This window comes from Phaenicophaeus curvirostris, chromosome 1, assembly GCF_032191515.1.
Source record: "Phaenicophaeus curvirostris isolate KB17595 chromosome 1, BPBGC_Pcur_1.0, whole genome shotgun sequence".
NCBI lineage: Eukaryota > Metazoa > Chordata > Aves > Cuculiformes > Cuculidae > Phaenicophaeus > Phaenicophaeus curvirostris.
The window spans coordinates 128,399,371-128,418,072 of NC_091392.1; the positions used below are offsets into that span (position 1 = coordinate 128,399,371).

Below are 18,702 nucleotides of genomic sequence, written 5' to 3' on the forward strand. Positions count from 1 at the left end.
TTTAAGTAATGTCTGCAAACCACACAACACTAGAAATTACTGTATTTTGCTAGTCAACAGATCAATTATAAATACTCAGTTACAGTAAGTGTTCACATAATAATGCAAGTAATGTAGTGTCATTTCTTCACTTACCCCTCAGGTTTAGGGGTGCAATGTGGCATTCAACAAAGGGCCATTGAGACAGGCAAGGCTGCAACATCTGAAAGTTAGTGGTCTAACTCTGAAGCATGGCCTTTAGTACTTAAGAACATATAGGAAGTAGATATAATGGCATGCAGCTTCACAAAGGCCAGGATGCTACTGGACAGAGTTTCAGAGGCTGCAAAAGCTTTCATAGAAATAGGAGGTACCATAGATGCCTACAGTTATCTAAGTATACCTGAATTGCCTTACTGAAGTTTGGATCCAAACTTCTGCTTAAATGGCACTTTAGATAACTGGTTGGGTGGTTTCCCAGAGAGATTAAATCAAGGAATACTGCACATCAGTGCATATACCTCTCCTCTATTTACTATGTTGATCTTTGAGTAAGTTGAAGGGTAGAACCCACATCCTTCCAGGTCTTGCATAGGATTTTGTGGAACTAATACAAGACTAGATTCTATGTGGTCAGAGAAATCTGTTATATGAAGCTAAATTTCTCTTTACCCAGTTTTAAGCTGGTTGCTGAGCAAACTTGGATATCAGAAGTAATAAACATGCATGAATTGCAGTCAAAAGTAAATGAGAAACAGTGAGTCTATAATGTGGCACTGGCAAGAGGCAGGGATGAGCCCCATCCCTTCCACAAAACATTTGGCTTTGAATTTGTGGTAAAGAGGGTATCATTTATTATTATTTTAGATATGAGATATTGTCATTGTATGACTGTCCGACATTTTGTAGCATTACAGGTTCTTTTACAAGGTGTTGGTAACAGGTTAGCTGCTAATAAAAGATAAGACAATGTCACACCATGTACTAACAGCTGCATAACCTGACAGTGTCGTATCATACCTTCTGTTTGACGTTGCTTTGAATTCTTTTCCAAAAGCGTTAAGTAAATTTCAGATCCACAGAATTTTTCCCATCTTATTTGATAGAAGGAAGCTTTATGCACCTTGTGGATTTGGCTATATTTCTTTTTCTTGTATTTGTGTGTATCATTCCTTTCATCTGTGTAATGGAAAAATATTCTTCAGTGTTGAGAATTGTAAACTTTTTCACCAAAGAAAGATGTTATTACTTTTGAATAGAAATTTTAAAGACATGAAAGAAAACCAAAATATTGTTCATTAAGAAGTAGTAAATTTTCAACATTCTCTAATGTTTTTGCCTTGCAGGATTCTTCATTTTTGTCTTCTATTGTGTAACAAAGGAGAATGTCCGTAAACAGTGGAGAAGATACCTCTGTTGTGGAAAATTCAGGTTGGCTGAAAACTCTGGTAAATATGAATATTTCTCTTTTTTTTTTTTTAAACTTCTGAATATTTATACTCAGTGTTAAGTTCCTAGTATTTTGTAATACTTAAAAAAAATCATATTGCTGCAGTTACATTTCTAATTTTTCTCTAAGGTATAATAAACCTCCAAAATTATACTTTTTAAAGGTGGTAGTTTATGCAGGTCTTAGATGCAGTTGCTCTCTTCTACTGCGGTATAAAGACACTTGACCAGTTAGAAGCTGTAAGATTCATTCCAGCTTCTGAGTCAATGGTCGTTTTACCAGTGACTTCCACAAAAACAAGGGGAAGCATAATTTAAACCAAAAAAGTTAGAAAATATTTTATGCTGGTTTCTTATTCACTAGTTCACTTCTCGTAAAGCTATACACTTTTTATACACTTTAACTTAGAGGATCAACTGTCCTTCAGCTATTTTTCTATGACAGTTGGCTGCTCGTATTAAAGAAAGGGACAAGAGAAAAAAGAACTAGACTTATATAATTTTTAAACCTGAAGAATCATTACATTCTTAGAACAATATCTTTGGACAGAGGGGAGTCAAGAAAGCCTTGTTTTTATTGTAATTCAGTTGCATTATTAACTATATTTTTAAATATTGCTTGAATGAGTTTGCCATTTTCTGTAACATCTTTATTGTAGACTGGAGTAGAACTGCTACTAACGGTTTGAAGAAGCAGACTGTAAATCAGGGAGTATCCAGTTCTTCCAATTCCTTGCAATCAAACAGTAACTCCACTAACTCTACAACACTGCTAATGAATAATGATTATTCAGTGCATGCAAATGGAAATGGTATGTATAATGCAAAATAGTATTTCTCAAGCTATTTTTTTCTTGTCTTAAAATAGAAATGCTATGTTCCTCATGATAATGTAAAGTGAAGTGCTGACAAAATACCATTTCTAAGTATAGAGTCAGAATATTTCAGGATGTTCTCACTAACAATACCATACATCTGATTTAGGGAACTGTAGACAAAGTTTTCAAATATCCGTTTCTCCTACTCAGTGGGAACTCTTGATTTATATGTCAAATAACAGGTAATATTCATTATTAGAGTGATTACTTACCAGAAGCTGCTTTGCTAATATTTTTCTTGTCGCCTGAATATATGACAATAAATGTAAGGCATGTTTTAAAACAGTTTGTATTTTAAACCTTAGTGAAACAAACATTGCCTAAAGAAGAAAGAAATATGAGATAATAATATAGCTTGAAAGCATGAAAGAAGTATGTAGGAGGTAATAGGAAGAGGAACATTAATGGAATACTTAGATGGAACAGCTTATGAGAGGAGAAGTAAGAGAAAATGGAGACTGTAACTTATAAAATCACCTTAGTGAAGACAGCACTCCTGAGAAGGCTGCCTTGCTGCTGGCTATGGAAGGAATGTTGAAACTGAATTTCTCAATAGCTCTATATTTCCCCTGTGGAGTTCTTAAGGATGTTTTTGCCTAACAAAAATATACCTTTGTTGCAGGAAACAATTCTTCAGAAGTAAAATTCTCTATCCTTCCTGTTTTAATACAATACTGTCCTCTGAACTGTAACCCTCTGAGAAGTTGAAAGGCCAGTGTATGTAGCACTCCAGTCAATTTCATTAGCAGACTGGTGTGGTTTATTTATCTATTGAGAAAACCAGATGTGACTCTTCACTGAATGTGCTTACTAAAAAATGACCTTTTTTTCAGTGGACATAATCTAGTTTTTCACACTTTTGCTGGACAGACAGCATGAGCTCACATGGTGTCAAAGAGAAAAGTAACTTAGAAGTTGCTAATGTATAAAAGCCTAAGTTGAGCAAAACTTACAAGACGTTACTCCTGCTTACCTGGGGTATTTTTCCCAGCTGATTAAAAGCTGAGGCTAAGAAGACATGCAAACAGCTAGATTGTTTAGTATGAAGTTATAGAATGCGCTCTCAGAAGCTGTGTTGTCCTCATTCCGTGGCATATGTTGTCAGAAGACAGCAGATAATCAATGGGGTAATCTCAGCAGTTAATCTTTCAGATGTCCACAGTAAAAAGCTATTGAGTGCCTTTCAAAGGAAAAAAAAAATCCTTGTTGTCTCAAACACTTTCCAGATGCATGACAAACCTGAGAAACCTTTTAAACTTAAATTGTTAATGCAAAACTAAAATGAGAAGTATTTTGCATCTTGTCTAGTGATATTTGTTCCAAGTCAGAGTCTGCATCCTGAGCATTGTAACCTTCACGACTTAAAATATGAAATCCTGTTGTTTATAAATATCTTAAATCTCTTACTAGTTTTGTGCAGGAAAATAAATATATACACAGTATGCACAAAAAAAATCCACATTTTGAAAGTGTTGCAGGGATAAAACAAGAGTGCATGAACTCCCTACAGAGACTACAGAAGCATGGGACACTTGATTCTGAACCTTTCTGATAGGGGATGCACTTCTTTTGTTTCAACAGGTCATCTTTGCAGTGAGAAAAATGGTGTTTCTTTCATTGTACAGAATGGTGATGTGTGTCTCCATGACTTTTCAGGCAAACAACTTGTATTTCAAGAAAAGGATAATACAGGCAGCCAAAAAAGCCGTGTCTCAGTCAGAAGGACTTCAAAGAGAGGAAGCCTAACTTTTATTGAGAAAATGTGATTTCCTTTTAAACAGCACATTGTTTTACAGTGTGAAGTACAGATTTACTTTAACAGTTTTATATAATGTGAGCAGACCGAGAACTGATTTTATTTAATATATGGTACTGGAACTTCAAGGCAGCCACGCAATGGATAAGGACAATTATTACCAAAAAAAAAAAGAGCAAGCTACTGTTTTGACAAGGTGTCTTGGATGTCAAATTACAGTTAGCACGTTTCCATTTTGATTCTTCAGTAGAGGTTCTTTGAAGTTGTTTTTTACATTTAAAGGAATGTTTTGTTTAGACTTTTTTTGTTACAACTAAGTTTATCTGGATATACTGCATAGTAGTATTGTATAAATGTAGGAAGTTAAAACTTGTGTGTACAAACAATGTTATCTTTAAAAATGTTAGCTACGCTGTCTCAACTTTTTGTACGTTGTAGTAAACTCTGTAGTGATGTACATAAGCAGAAAAGCACCAACCTTTAAGCATCTTAATGATACTTTTATATTTATTTCTTGTAATATAAATTTAAATATTCCTATGTATAGAAAAATAATTGGTGTTTTGTTTTAACTTTTGTTGTAAGTTTGAGGTTTTGTTTAGTTGAGATAATTAACAGAGAACAATACAGAAGTTAATTTGTTCAGTAAGTGAAATCACTTACAGTGGTTTAAATAGATTTACTATATACAGAACTGTAAATACACTATTGGTCTTGAACCTTTAGTGACCTCTTAGTATGCCACAGAGGGATGGAAACCGAGTATCATCTGAATGCCATGAACGAGGGAGTGATAAAGTAGTCAGTAGGTTATGAAATAGAACTAAGCTATGCTAGTGGCTCGATTAAGTCAGTGGGAGCTTTTGCCATTGATTTCACCAGGGTGAATATTTAATCTTCAGGGGTGGTTCCAGATATTTAAACACTGCCATTTCTCATTTGCAGTGATAAAGAAAAGTAGAGAAGTGTTACTTTTTAAAGAAAAAACACAGAGAATAAATGCTAGCTGCTGCAGTTAGTAGCTGAGAAATTGTCTGTTTTGTTGTGTGGCTTTCGTTTAAGGGGCAACTTAATGAGTAATTCTGCTTCGGCCTTAGCTGGCAAGCCAAGTCCTGAGGCCTGAGCTCAGTAATTACTGAAGCAAAATTTCATTCCCGTTGTGATATTTATCTGAAAAAGCTGGATTTGGGGTCTTCATGCACAACAGCTGAAAGAAAGTAGAGCTCATACAACATTGTGAAGTCTTCCTGAGCAGAAATTAGCTTGAGCCCTGGTTGTGCCTCTTCTTCCTCACACAAGTGTGCAGCTGTGGCCATCACTTTTTAGCTTTGTGTTCTTGGGCAAAGTTTGGATGCTCCTGAAGCAAGAGCTAGAACAAACTGCTGCCACACTGCAGAGTGCCAGGCCCTGTAAAGAGCATTTTTTTATGCAGATGCACACTGGAGAGAAGCAAGGACTTTGTATTTCCATCAGACTTGGTAGGGAGCCCTGGAAACACTATTCTTAACAAAAAGTATCAGTTAAACGCCTCCTATCCAGGATTCTGCTGTAGTTCAGCCATCAGAGCCCTTCAGTCCTCAGACCCTCTTGTGGCTTTACATACAACACAGGGGTTCTTTTGGTCTCCTGTGTCCACGACTACTCTGAATATGCTTTTAGAGTGAGAATTTAAAGTATTTGTTGTGTTTATCCACAGGGTTTTAACTGCATGTTAATAGAAGATGGTACTGGAATGCTAGTAGCTGGAATGCATTTCTGTGAATGCTTTAACTATTTGGCTAATGGCCTTTGCACTGTTCCTTGTAAATTTATTTAATGTTCTTGTATTTATATTTTCAACTGTAAAAAAAGTAATAAATCTACAGCAAGTACAACACACAAAATATATAAACTTTGTCTTTCAGATAAATGTGTCGTTATACTGGGCTGTGTTACAATTCTTCATATTATGTGAGCTGCATTACATAACCTCTTGGAGAAAATGCTCATATGTTTATTGTCTTCCACATATTTTACCTTTCATGGTTCTAGCAGATCTATTTTTTTAGCAGAGAAAACCCTGACGTGTCTGTCCAGCCAGTACTTGCCATCAAGTCTGCTGAAGCTCTTCCACATGTATCCTGTGAGGAAAGCACATGGCTGAGTTTGGCCTCAGTACCCAAGTTCCCTATGGAAAACATATTCCACTGTCACTGGCCTGTTTGGAATCATCGTTTTTATTTTTGCACACTAAACATATGTTAGAGCCCTTTTAATCTTTTTTTATTTGATACATTTCTGGGGATGGGGAATCTTTTCTGACTTGGCCACTTAAAAAACACACATATTGTAGTAAGGTTTTGCACCCACAGGAGCATCTATTTTAGCTCAGTGAGTTGTTATCATCATAAAGCCAGATAAAAAAAAAGTGTTTGCATATTGAGTGTTGTAACATCCTTCTGGTACTTGGTCTCTTGTGCACTGCTAGCAATTTAGCCATGGCAGCCCAGGGCTCAAATGAAAGTGTAATCCCTTACCAGAATTCAAAGTATAATTCTGTGCATCACCTTGTGGCTGCAAAGCTAACTCAGAGACATCTGTAAGGAGGTTTTAAGCTTAGTCACAGATAAACAGCAGCATGCTGTGTGCAGCTGGCACCACCTTGCTCAGCAGCCCTGTTCCCTAAGCGTATGGTACCAGTGCCCTGGAGTAGGAATCCTGTGCAGAATTTAGGGGAGATTGAACTGCTCCATGTTCTAGGACTTTGCAGCCTTCTGACCTGCAGCTGCAGGGCTCTGGTTGATGGAGTTAATGAACCTCTGAGCAGTGCTATGTCCCATTCCTGCTGTGCTGTACTTACATAAATGCTGTCCCATGGCCGCTGCTGAAGGAACCGCTCTCCTTTTAAGACTTTTCTCAACCGTGGCTGTTAGCCACACAGTCAGTCAAGTAAGAAGAGCAGAAAAGTTACAAAATTAGCACTGTTAATGCTGTAATTTGACATGAGAAAAGAAAGAAGGCAGCAGAAAAATCCTTTCTGAAGTTCGAGTGGATCCCACACCTCCAGCTACTCTGCACATCCTTCCTGTGCTTCAGCACCCATCCACGCTTACTATTGATTTCCTGTCACCAGGAGCACAGAGGGAACTCACTGAATATTTTGCAACTGTACGTAACACATATCTTTCATAGCTTTGCCAAGTTTCTAAGTCTTGGTTCTCTTTGCCTGACTTCCCATTCTGCTCACTCCTGTTGTATCCATGTTTAGGAACTACAGCGTGAAAGAGGCATGCAGGGGCAAATTTGGTCAAAAATGCACATTGCCTAATGCCTCTGTGTGAGTGCCTAAGGGAACAGCAGGTCATCCCCATCAAAGATCTCTAAATCTGGTGTATTAAGTTGGAAAGCCAAGGCTGGTTTGTGAAGACACCTGATAAAATCCTTCATTTTGGGTCTTTCATTGTATCTGGTCTCAAAACAGTATTTTTTACAGATACCAAAAAAAAGGGAGGGGTTTCCAAGAAATGTTCTCGCCTTTTGCATTTTATCTTATGATCTTGCAAAGAGGATGTATAAAACCACTGTTACTTTTAACAGTTTTGCCTGACTTTGGTCCCGCTAGGGCTCACGCTGCTTTCCTTTGTTCCAAATGAGTCCCTTGGGCATTGCACCCTGCTGCCCCAGCGTCCTTGGTGCCATCCCTCACGCTCGCCCTTCCCCTGCTGCTCCCTGGGCAGCGTGCTGAGCCTTGGGAAAGCGCTGGTGCTCCAGGAAAGCTGAACTTGGGATTTCAAGTCCAGAGTGAGTACAGAGAAGAGCGACGAAGCTGGTGAAGGGGCTGGAGAACAGGCTTTATGAGGAGCGGCTGAGAAAGCTGGGGTTGTTTAGCCTGGAGAAGGCTGAGGGGAGACCTCATTGCTCTCTACAACTACCTGAAAGGAGGTTGTAGAGAGGAGGGTGCTGGCCTCTTCTTCCAAGTGACAGGGGACAGGACAAGAGGGAATGGCCTCAAGCTCCACCAGGGGAGGTTCAGGCTGAACATTAGGAAAGAAAGGGCCATTTTCACAGAAAGGGTCATTGGGCACTGGAACAGGCTGCCCAGAGAGGTGGTTCAGTCACCTTCCCTGGAGGCTTTAAGGGACGGGTGGGCAAGGTGCTGAGGGGCATGGTTTAGTGTTTGATAGGAATGGTTGGACTCGATGATCCGGTGGGTCTTTTCCAACCTGGTGATTCTATGATTCTACGATTCTATGATTCAAGCATCCCAATCGCATGGCTGTGACCCTGCTCTCTGACGGTCCACAGGCTCACGCCGCTGCAGAGACAGCCCACACTCACCATCCTCATCCTCACCCTCTCACACTCTCATTTCCTCTCCTTCTTTCCCTCTCTCCCCCACTCCCACTCCTATTCCCCGTCCTAGTCCCTCTCCCAGTCCTACTCCTTGTTCCACTCCCATTCCCTCTCCTCTCTTCCACTCCTTCTCCCTTTCCGTCTTTTTCCCCTATTCCCTCTCCCAGTCCTACTTCTTGCATTCCCATTCCCCGTTCCTCTTGCACTCTCGTTCTTATTCCCGTTCCCTCTCCCCCTCCCTCCCCTCTCCCTCTCTCTCTCTCCCCCTCCCGCCAGCCCGAGCAGGGAAGAGGCCGGGCGTCCCCCGCCGCTCCGCTCCGCCCCTCGGCCGGGCGGGAGGCAGGGCGGGAGGAGCTGCCGCCATCTCCGGCAGCCGCGGGCCCGCGGGGCGATGCGGAGCCGCAGCAACTCCGGGGTGCGCCTGGATGGCTACGCGCGCCTGGTCCAGCGGACCATCCTCTGCCACCAGGTGAGGGCGGCGCCGCGGGGCCTGAGGGGGCCGGGGCTGGAGCCGGGGCGGGGGCGGGGGATGGGGCAGGAGCCGGGGCCGGGGCAGGAGCCGGGGCTGGAGCTGGAGCAGGGGGCAGGAGCTGGGACTGGAGCAGGGGACAGGAGCTGGAGCTGGAGCCGGGGACAGGGGCTGGAGCCGGGGACAGGGGCTGGAGCCGGGAACAGGGGCAGGAGCTGGGGCTGGAGCCGGTGCTGGGGCTGGAGCCGGTGCTGGGGCTGGAGCCGGGGCTGGGGCTGAGGGCTGGGGGCTGGAGCTGGGGTTGGAGCTGGTAGCTGGAGCTGGCGGCTGGAGCTGTGGCTGGGGGCTGGGGGCAGGAGCTGGGGGCTGGAGCTGGGGGCAGGAGCTGGAGCTGGAGCAGGGGACAGGAGCCGGGGGCTGGGGGCTGGAGCCTGGGGGCTGGGTGCAGGGGCTGGAGCTGCTGGCACTGCCCACAGCCTGGCGGCACATGGGGCACGTCGGGGCCGGTGGAAGGAGGTATTTCTTCTCTTCTCCCTGTCTCCTCCTTTGCCCGCCTCAGGAAGCTCGGGGTGCTTCCCCAGCTGCTTGCATAAGTGGAGGTTGGAAAGCCATGTGGATAGGAGATAGGTGGAAGTACAGCAAATGTGAGCTTGCGAGCACCGATACAGCGTCTGGAATGCGTCCATGGACACGTTATACACACCATCCCGCTGTGACGCTCTATATATACGCGCCCGCAGCACTGTTAAGTCCCAGCGACATAGAGCTGCCTTTGAAATACATCCGTAAGCATCGGCTCGGTGTGAATCCAGGCCGGCATGTGCGCTTTGTGCGATACGTGTGTGCAGGGCTGCACGTCCGAGAGATTCCCATCCTGGCTTGCTGGTGCAGCTCTTTCATTGTTGGTGATAGTAGAACAACTTATCCCTGTGTTACCCTGCTTGGGCTCTGAGTTGTCAGGCGGTGCTGCCTGTGTATGTGAGCAGGAAAAGAAAAGGTAGGGAAAACCTGTTTTCCACTCTGTTTTATGGCCGGTGCGTGTGTATAAATGTGCTGTATAGAGCTCTGTGCTTAATGCTCTCGCTGTGAGGATGGACGTGCACAGCGTGCTCTGTGGCCTCATGCCACAGTCCAGTACGTAAAGATGGGAACAACAGGGTTTTTTGCGTGAATCATTTCCTAAATGTACTTAGTTGCTGAGGATTATAAGCAGCTGGAAAGAGGTGAGCACCCAAGTCCACACTTAGGTCAGTGAGATTTTTGTCACTGACTTTTGGTGTGGGCACAGGATCCAGACACCTGTGAATTAATGTTTGTATACTAATTACTGTAAATTCATTAGAAACAAACACAAAACCAAGGTGTAAGTGGTGTGAGAAGATAATTTTGCTCTCTTGCTTTCCCAGGGTGCAGGAGTTGCTTTGAGGTATGTTCCTGTCTCTGCCCTTTCTTTGTGGGATGACTTTGGATGAGTCACTTGGCTTCCATTGCCTGCCTTGATTTCCATGTTTATAAGATGAGGATGCTGATAAGAGCCTCCATTAGAGATGAGATAGAGCCTCTGGGGTCCAGAGATCAAACATGCCCCATGCAAGCTGTGTTTTAATGATACTGACAGTTAACAATAGAAAAAATGGTAACTTAATGGCAGTATAGGAGTTTATAGAAGATTGATGGTTGGACGTGATGATCTTAAAAGTCTTTTCCAACCTTAATGATTCTGTGATTCTACCAGTGAACCAGAATTTTATAGTTTATATTTACAGTGCTTTAATGCCTGTCCGTGACTCAGTGCTGCCTTTTCCACTAAATGCTGAGTGCTGGGGAGAGTTCAGAGGTAGAGGAAGGAGATAAATATGTGTTCACAGGCTATCAGCAATGCAGAGAGACAACAATATCACAAGAGGGCCCAGAGGGATGCTGCAAGACAGGTTTCTGGGTTTGTTTTCTGTATCTATACTCTTTATGGTTTTCCACCACAACAGATCGAAAATGTCCTGCTCATCTGGGTGAAGAAATGCAGTGCTTGCTTGGGCAAGTTCGGGGTGGTTGTCCTTGGTCCATATGCAGCCCTGGCTTGCTTGGGAGCAGAATGGTCTGTGGTGTGTTGGGCAAACCTGTGGCTTCAGTTCCCCTCCCTGGCTCTCTCCTGAAGGGCACCAGGAGGGCACCAGATGTGGAGACTTGGCACATCAGCTGGTGTGCTCTGGGGGAGGGCAGTAATGAGCTTGCTCTTGTAAGAATGCAGCTAGGAGAACACATCGTGTGCTCTAGAACATTTTGCTTTGATAAGAAGGTGTTGAATATGCCAGGGGTCAAGTTTATCAGTAGCAGGAATTGGTCATGCATTCCTTCTGATCGCTCTACATCAGTATCAGTTTAGAGGCAAATTTTAATGTAGAATATACGTGTAACCAGGCAGACATGCATTCAAATCGCAGGTCTGGACCCCTCACCAAAGCTGAGAGTTTTCCATATGCAGCACTTTTGCAGGACTGGATCTGTAGCAAACTTTTTAATGTTTTGCAGGCAGTGCATTCTGGTGCTCGGTCCCTGCAGCAGGCTTGGTGACAGATATGGTCCTGCTAAGGGTTATGCAAGGAGGCTAAGGCCAAATTACTGGCTCCTGTCTCGTTCCCTTGCATTGGTTATACCACCTTGCTGTAGTGGGGGGTCTGCCAGCTATCGCACGTGCCAGTGGGAACAGGAGCTAGAGGGATGCTTTGATACTGTAGCTGAGCAAACACAGCGTCACCAGAATGCTGTTCTCAGCTGCTTATCACACTTGTTAATTTGAGTGAGATAAGTCAGGATATGTCTTAATCTCTATATAAATTTTAAGCGTTACTAGTGTTATAAGAGGAAAGCATATGGATCTGATAAGGAAGGCATGTTTGGCAAATGTTTATGGGTAACCCAAATTGTGTTATGTCTGGTTTCACACATACAATCTATCTGCAAACTTTGCTAGAGCTTACATCAGTTTTCTTCTGATGGATCAATGAGACAGGTTAAATAGATTTTCAACAAGATAGTAATTACAGGCTTACTTGTATTGCTGCTCTGAGTGCAACACTGCTGCTTTTGTGCCTGTATTGCTGAAGTTCTTATTAGCATCTGGGCCCCTTCAGGAACTGGTGCTGTGTTTTGTGGTTTTTAGTCTTCAGACTAACAGATAGACTTAAAAGTAGGATTGGGTGTGATACAACTGTTTTAAGTTTTAATCCAGAAATCAGCTTTATTTTGCAGTGTTGTCAGCTCACAGAGCCTGTGGATGCTAGTAAAACTCTTTTGGATTTGACTGGGCTGTGTGATTTGCAGGATGAGACCTGCTAGTCCAATTAGTGGTCACTGTGTCGACATAATGGTTTGAAGTATTAGCTAAGCTAAAATCCCTTTGACATCTTTGGGGTTAAGCACATTCAGTGTTTTTTTGGTTCTTTAGCACCTTGTAAGGGTTGTACTTTTCATGTGGTGTCAGCAGGCAACAGAAGAGAATAATTGTAGTTTTTAGAAGTAAACACTTCCTTAAAAAATAAAACACGTGTGTCCCCCTGCCTCACCCCCGCCCCCCAAAATCTAAAACCTTAAAATACTGTGTTTCTCTACTACCATTCTAAACATGCATGCAGAAAGACATTAATATATTGTCAGTCTGTGAGAGACAGCTCTGGTGTGACCAAAGAGCTGGGACCTTCTTGTAGAGGAGCCAAAGGCACTGAAATGGTAATAGCTGCCTTGAATGTGTTTAATGAAGCCTCTTGAAGGCAGGCAAGTCCCTCCCTCAGGACTGAACAGTCTTTTGAAATCCCATTTTTCTGGGATGTCCATCTTGGTACTCGGAAGCATTTTTATTTTGCACCTGGCAGCCAGACCAGGATGGAGGGAGAGGAGAAATAAACCAAAATAATAGTTTCTCAGACAGCAGGGCAATCTCTGTCAAGCCAGAGCTGCAGGTGCCATAAGCTTTTGTTGTCCTGCACAGGAGGGAGGGAAACAGGGTGCCTTCTGACAATACTGGGAATATGTCTTCTGCCTGTTGACATCCAGGTTTTTTTTTTTTGGCATGGGTGCAGTGCTGAACTGGGACTGGGGTCTCCTTCCTTTGCTTGCTCGCTTGTTCTTCTGTAACTCCTTGGTTTCACTTTTGGAATTCAGAAAGAAGTTTTTTAAGCTCTTTGGGTGAATAAGTGCTACTTAACATAGATGAGTAGGTGGTTCTTCGGTTGTTACTTGGTTTGTGAAGACCCTACTGAGTGGCTGTTCCAGCAGAACAACACATCTCTGCTCTCAGCGACCCACCAGACGTTGCTGTATTTAAACCATAACAATAGCCGTGACTGTACCCAGTCATGTGTGTTGGGCTGTCACCCATGTCTCATTCCACTGTCGCATGCAAATCCTAGAAAATTGTGAGTGAAGCCCCTTCCCCTCAGAACTTCTTTCTTAAAAATAACTACAGAAGGAATTGAGTGAGCCGATGTGTGACAGAAATGAGAAATTGGTGTGTGTGTTCTTTTTACTTTTACTTATCTTTATTATTGTAATCTTTGCCCTCTGCCAACCCAGCCCTGGCAGCTGAAATTTGCTGTAAAGGCTTGATTTGACTGAAAGCTCTATTGACCTTTACCTTCTCTGCCTCATTATTTTGGTGGTGAAGAACATGCAGCTGAGAAAGATGGTCTTGAAAAATAATGATGACAAAGTGATGGGAATTAATGATGCAGTGAAAAATTAATGGAGTGTTTGGGGTGTGGGAGATACTCAGTGTGCTGGTTTTCAGACACTGCTGCTTTTCAGCACCATCAGGATTTGTTTATCAAGATAAGGAGGATATAAAAAAACTTTGCCTGCATTCATGCCTCCACTGTCATAAACCAAGCAGGTAATACTTTTTTAATTTCCTGGAAGGGAAGTAGTGTTTTTTAACTTCCTTAAGATTATGCCACAGACCAGTTACGCAGAGAATAGATTCCAGACTCAGTTTCTAATGTTAACCCAGTACCTTCTTCTCCTTACAAATATGTACAATATAAATTCTTCTTTCCCCAACGTATTTCAAATTTCACTTAGTGACTTAGCTAATAATCCTGTGTGGATGCAGATGCCCAGCTGGACTCTTTAAGATTTATGTCATGAAATGTTCAAAGAAATTTTGCATTTCACTTGTGCGGGTTTGGGAAAGAAAGATTGAACCTCACTTTTATTGTGAAATTGTGAGCACCTGCAGTGTGTAGTCACTGTGAAATCATCTCTGGCTCTCTCTTTTGTTTTGTTACCTTATGATATCGTAAGAAATGGTGCATTTCAATTGTTGGGATTTCAGGTACTAATATTTGTTCTTTATGCCCTCTGCCATGATTAGAATCCAGTTACGGGGCTGCTCTCTGCTGGCACGGACCATAAGGATGCTTGGGTACGGGACAACATCTACAGCATCCTGGCTGTGTGGGGGCTGGGGATGGCTTATCGGAAGAATGCAGACCGGGATGAGGATAAGGCGAAAGCCTACGAGCTTGAGCAGGTATGTCAAAGTTTGGTGTAAAACAGTTAACGTTCTTTGGTTTTTTCATATGGTAGTGGCTTCAAATGCTGCATTTGCATTGCTGCTGTGTCTAGGATCTGGCAGGGTTTTCCCAGTTTGGAGTACATGTCTTGTTCCTATGACGGCAGCATCAACGCAGTGTGTGGTGGGCAGTGTTCCTTGCAGCCTTTGGGTGAGCAGGATTTTGAGAAGTGGGTGGCAGAGAGGCTAACATAAACAAATCAAAAGCATGTAGGAGTCAGACTTAACCAATAGGTCGATTGTTGAAAACTAGACTTCTGAAAGATTTTTATGGTCAGACCTAGAAGCCTCTGATGAAGCCTTGAGATCCCTCATGAGGTGTATTACAGAGCAGAAAATCAAGCCTAGGTCGCTTGGATCCTAGGGTAGGAATCTATCTGCTAGACCATTCTTACTTGTAAGGAGAAGCACACCTTTTGAAGTAGCAGTCTTTGAAATGTGCATTTGTGTCATCTCATGGAAGTTGTGTGTGGTGTATCAGCGTGTTTGATCAGAACAGACAAGGTAAAGATCTCCAAACTGGTGGTGTTCGTGTGCTGGAGAATTGGAAGGGAGGTAACTCAGTTTCTGTAATCTGCAGCTGGGAAAGCAGGCATCAGAAGTGAGTGTGTGGAGATGGGTTAAATGGGAAATGAAGGACTGTTAGTGTCCTGCTATTGTTTTGAAGGCACTGGGTAAATTGTCTGCTGAGGTGTACTGCTGAAACCAGGGAGATCTGTGGTGACAGAATAACCTTGACTCAGTTTGCATCATCATATTTTGAGGCTACAGTAATTTTTGGGTACAAAGACAAGGCTGATTTCTTCATTTAAGGCAAAATCTTGTGCTTCTCTTGCTATGTGCTAAAGGCCCCTTCTTTATATTAGTCATTGGCTTTCTTTATAAAGAGCGGAAGAAGCTCTGCAGGTTTTCCGATCATACCAATGTCTTTCAGTCATCTACAAGTGTTATCATTATTCTTACAAGACATAGTATTCCTTTTACTTCCTTAGCTGGATAGAAGTACCTTAGAGAATTGCTCTGCTGTTTAGACAGGGCCTTTGGGAAAAGATTTGTGTGTATATATATATACATATATATATATATATACACATATATATATATATGTAAACCCCAAACATTTTAAGTAAATGCACATTTCTTTACTTCTGGCAGTGCATTTGTAGAGGGTGTGACCCTGGTCGTTTTTGAATGTTGTTTGTAACAGCTGATGATTCTGGGCTTGCGTAGGTATCACTGGTCTGTTTTGTTTCTGCAGAACGTTGTGAAGCTGATGCGGGGACTCTTACAGTGCATGATGAGACAGGTAATGTCATAGGTATGAGCTGAATTAGTACATGTTGTCTTTACAAAGTACTTCATCCATAGCATGTATTTCTTTTGTCTTTTATGTAAAGTGATTCTTTTGCATGTGTGTAGATGGTGGTGTTGGGAGTCTTTTTAAAACTCTTTGAGCAAAATTCTGATCTTACGTGCACCTTTTTGAGGTTATGCTTGTAGCAAATCACAGTTTTGCCTTTGCAAACTGATTATCACCAAGATACATACCTGTAACCAAGATCTGAATTCAACAAGGTAATTCCATCTTATTCTTTCCCAAAGTGATGTGAATTTAGCTGGAGCCTAAGGTTAGAGTTATGCTTAAGCACCCTGATCATTTGAAACAGACTGAAGTGAGGTAGCAGGACTTCAAGTTTCTCCTCACCCAAGAAAAATCGTTTATTTTAAAATAATTTGGAGAATTTCTTCCAAAACATTTCAAATTTGAGATTTGTGGTGGGTTTTTTTAGGTAGATAAAGTAGAGAAGTTCAAACGCACACAGAGTACCAAAGACTGCCTGCATGCCAAGTACAATTCTGCAACTTGTGCCACGGTAGTTGGGGATGACCAGTGGGGGCATCTACAAGTGGATGCAACTTCTCTTTACCTGCTCTTCTTGGCACAGATGACCGCATCAGGTAAGCAGAAGGTATTTTAGCCTTGACTGTTGTCTCAGTCTTTTTCTATTCTAGCTTTCATTTACAAATTAAAAAGGTTGTGTACCTACAAAGACCTTTACGTAATTATTACTCAGAAGAAAGTAATATTTCACTGGAAAAGAGATTTTATGTAGTTGGGATTTCATGTTTATAGTAACTGATGGTGTCCATTCCCTTAATGTTTGTTGGCATACAAACCATGAGATTTTCAGAGCCATGTCAGAGAAGAGTTTCATGTTTGAAAACTGTGTAGGGTGTCCTAATGGACAGCCAGGTTTCTTTGGAGAGTGGTAACACTGAATCAGGTGCACTAGTGCCGTCTGTATTCCTCTTCTTGCTGGCTGCGTATTTTAACTTATACTCTTCTCAACTGCACTCCTCTTATGAGGATAAGGATTTGTTTCCTTACATGTTTTTCTGTCCTCAGAGCCCCTTGCAATTGACCCCTGAAGAATGGGCACCTGGTGGTCCCTCAAAAGAGCACTAAGGACAGAGGGGTGGGGAGCTGTGGGAATTGGGATACGCTGCTCTTGAACAGCCAGAACTGGCTCAGATATCTCTGCTTTCTACCCAGTGTGTCTGAATGCCACCCTCCTGGGATGGTTTTTGGTTGTTCTTTGAAACAGTATTTATTGGTAGCATGTTAAGTATTTTAGCAGCAGCAAGTATTGAGGCTTGCTGCCTGGTCTTTTGAAATCAGCATGAGTTTTTCTGTTAATTTCAGTGGGTAGTAGTTGGTAGCAAATAAACAAAAGCATGAAACTTACAGAAGAACCAGTATTTCAGTTCTGATACAGTATAATTACTCTCTTCTCTTCTTCTAATCAGGATTACGTATTATCTTCACCCTCGATGAAGTAACCTTTATTCAGAATCTTGTTTTTTACATAGAGGCTGCCTACAAAGTTGCTGTAAGTAGTTATTTGTATGTAAATCACCTGAACACTGCTTAGATGTGGGTGGAAAATTATTTATTGATGGAGGAAAAAACCGTGGACTTCTTTTTCCATGAGAAGTTATCAGAACCTGTTAGTACTTTATGTTGTAGGCAGCATCTTTGGAGATGGTGGGAGGGCTGTGGAGGATTTACTGCTGCTTGGATGAGGCATACTTTTCTATCATAGTAATAATAATATTAATTGATAATTAATATATTTCTTAGTGTCTCATTAAAATGTTATGAGCCTTTCTAAAAGTGTCAAAGTGTTAGCAAATGTTTTGGAAAGTGGCAAGTTGAAAGGACGAGAGAAAAGCATGCTCGGGGGAAAGACAAAGGGCTCTGTGTTCTGTGAAGGCAGTGATTCATGACTATTGATCTAATCCTGCTGGTATACATTTTTATGTGCTGCTTTTTAAACATGACGAGGGGCTTTTTGGAGACTTTCTTCCTTTTCTTTCTTTTTTTTTTCTTCTTCAGCAAATAAACTGCAGGGCTCTGGTTTTGTTTCAGGGTGAGAGGGGGAAACATTGTTTTTCTATATAATCATGCCAATTTTTTCTTTATTATGTTGTTGCAGGATTATGGAATTTGGGAACGTGGTGATAAGACAAACCAGGGCATACCTGAACTGAACGCGAGCTCCGTAGGGATGGCCAAAGTGAGAATGTCTTCCTGACACCTCCTTCATGGCTCTCCTGTCATGCTGAAGGGCTCTGACAAACCTTATGACTTCCTTTGCATAGTCGTCTTGGCCGCTGCAATACTTAACTGATTGTATAAGAATTTTTGTTTGGGTGTGAGTGAGTATTTTTTAGTGTAAAATCCTTGTGATAATGGCTTTCATTGAAGGACCTCAGCACAGTTGTTCCGGGGATTGCAAGAAGGCTGCCAGATTCATCGAGCCATGAATCTGATAGATTTAGTGAGGTGGCCTCTGGTTTTCTGTCTCTCTTTCCCAATTCACCAGCTCCAGTATTATATGTGATGTTTTCATGCTAAGATTAAGCCAGATGTAAATTCTGGAAAATGGCAGAATATCAGTCTAAGAAATTTGCAAGTAAATTAGAGAAACATGAATAGAGATGTAGTTCAAAGAAACTAGATACTTCTTGTTCTTGTTCCCCCATAGCACAAGGTCATGGAGATACTAAGTGAAGTTCAGAAGGTCACAAATGTGTAATTGACAACTACCTGTTTACATGGTGTCTGGAGGACCAACAGAAGCCAAATATCATTAAGGCTAAAGGTCTAGTTGCATTTCAGCAGGATTTATTAGTTATCAAGATCTTTTATGGCTGCAAGAGGCTGCTGGTCTTGGCCACAGTTCAGTTGAATAGCTGTGGGGCAGTGTGT

The 18,702-nt window shown here is 42.1% G+C and overlaps 2 protein-coding genes across 5 annotated transcripts in view; both read left to right on the plus strand.

The window, feature by feature from the left end:
• Positions 1-5,957, plus strand: part of ADGRG2 (adhesion G protein-coupled receptor G2) — a 41,108-nt gene extending 35,151 nt beyond the window's left edge. For 2 of the 3 annotated variants that reach the window (XM_069874350.1, XM_069874357.1), the window contains exons 25-27: positions 1,326-1,427; positions 2,088-2,240; positions 3,888-5,957. In XM_069874350.1, the coding sequence (XP_069730451.1) occupies positions 1,326-1,427; positions 2,088-2,240; positions 3,888-4,072 (440 nt within the window). In that variant the 3' untranslated portion in view covers positions 4,073-5,957. The remainder of the gene's footprint in view (positions 1-1,325; positions 1,428-2,087; positions 2,241-3,887) is intronic. The other variant, XM_069874364.1, reaches the window with a different exon arrangement.
• Positions 5,958-8,772: 2,815 nt separating this feature from the next.
• Positions 8,773-18,702, plus strand: part of PHKA2 (phosphorylase kinase regulatory subunit alpha 2) — a 43,785-nt gene continuing 33,855 nt past the window's right edge. For both annotated transcript variants that reach the window (XM_069874376.1, XM_069874386.1), the window contains exons 1-6: positions 8,773-8,863; positions 14,229-14,387; positions 15,688-15,735; positions 16,220-16,388; positions 17,238-17,320; positions 17,927-18,007. In XM_069874376.1, the coding sequence (XP_069730477.1) occupies positions 8,786-8,863; positions 14,229-14,387; positions 15,688-15,735; positions 16,220-16,388; positions 17,238-17,320; positions 17,927-18,007 (618 nt within the window). In that variant the 5' untranslated portion in view covers positions 8,773-8,785. The remainder of the gene's footprint in view (positions 8,864-14,228; positions 14,388-15,687; positions 15,736-16,219; positions 16,389-17,237; positions 17,321-17,926; positions 18,008-18,702) is intronic.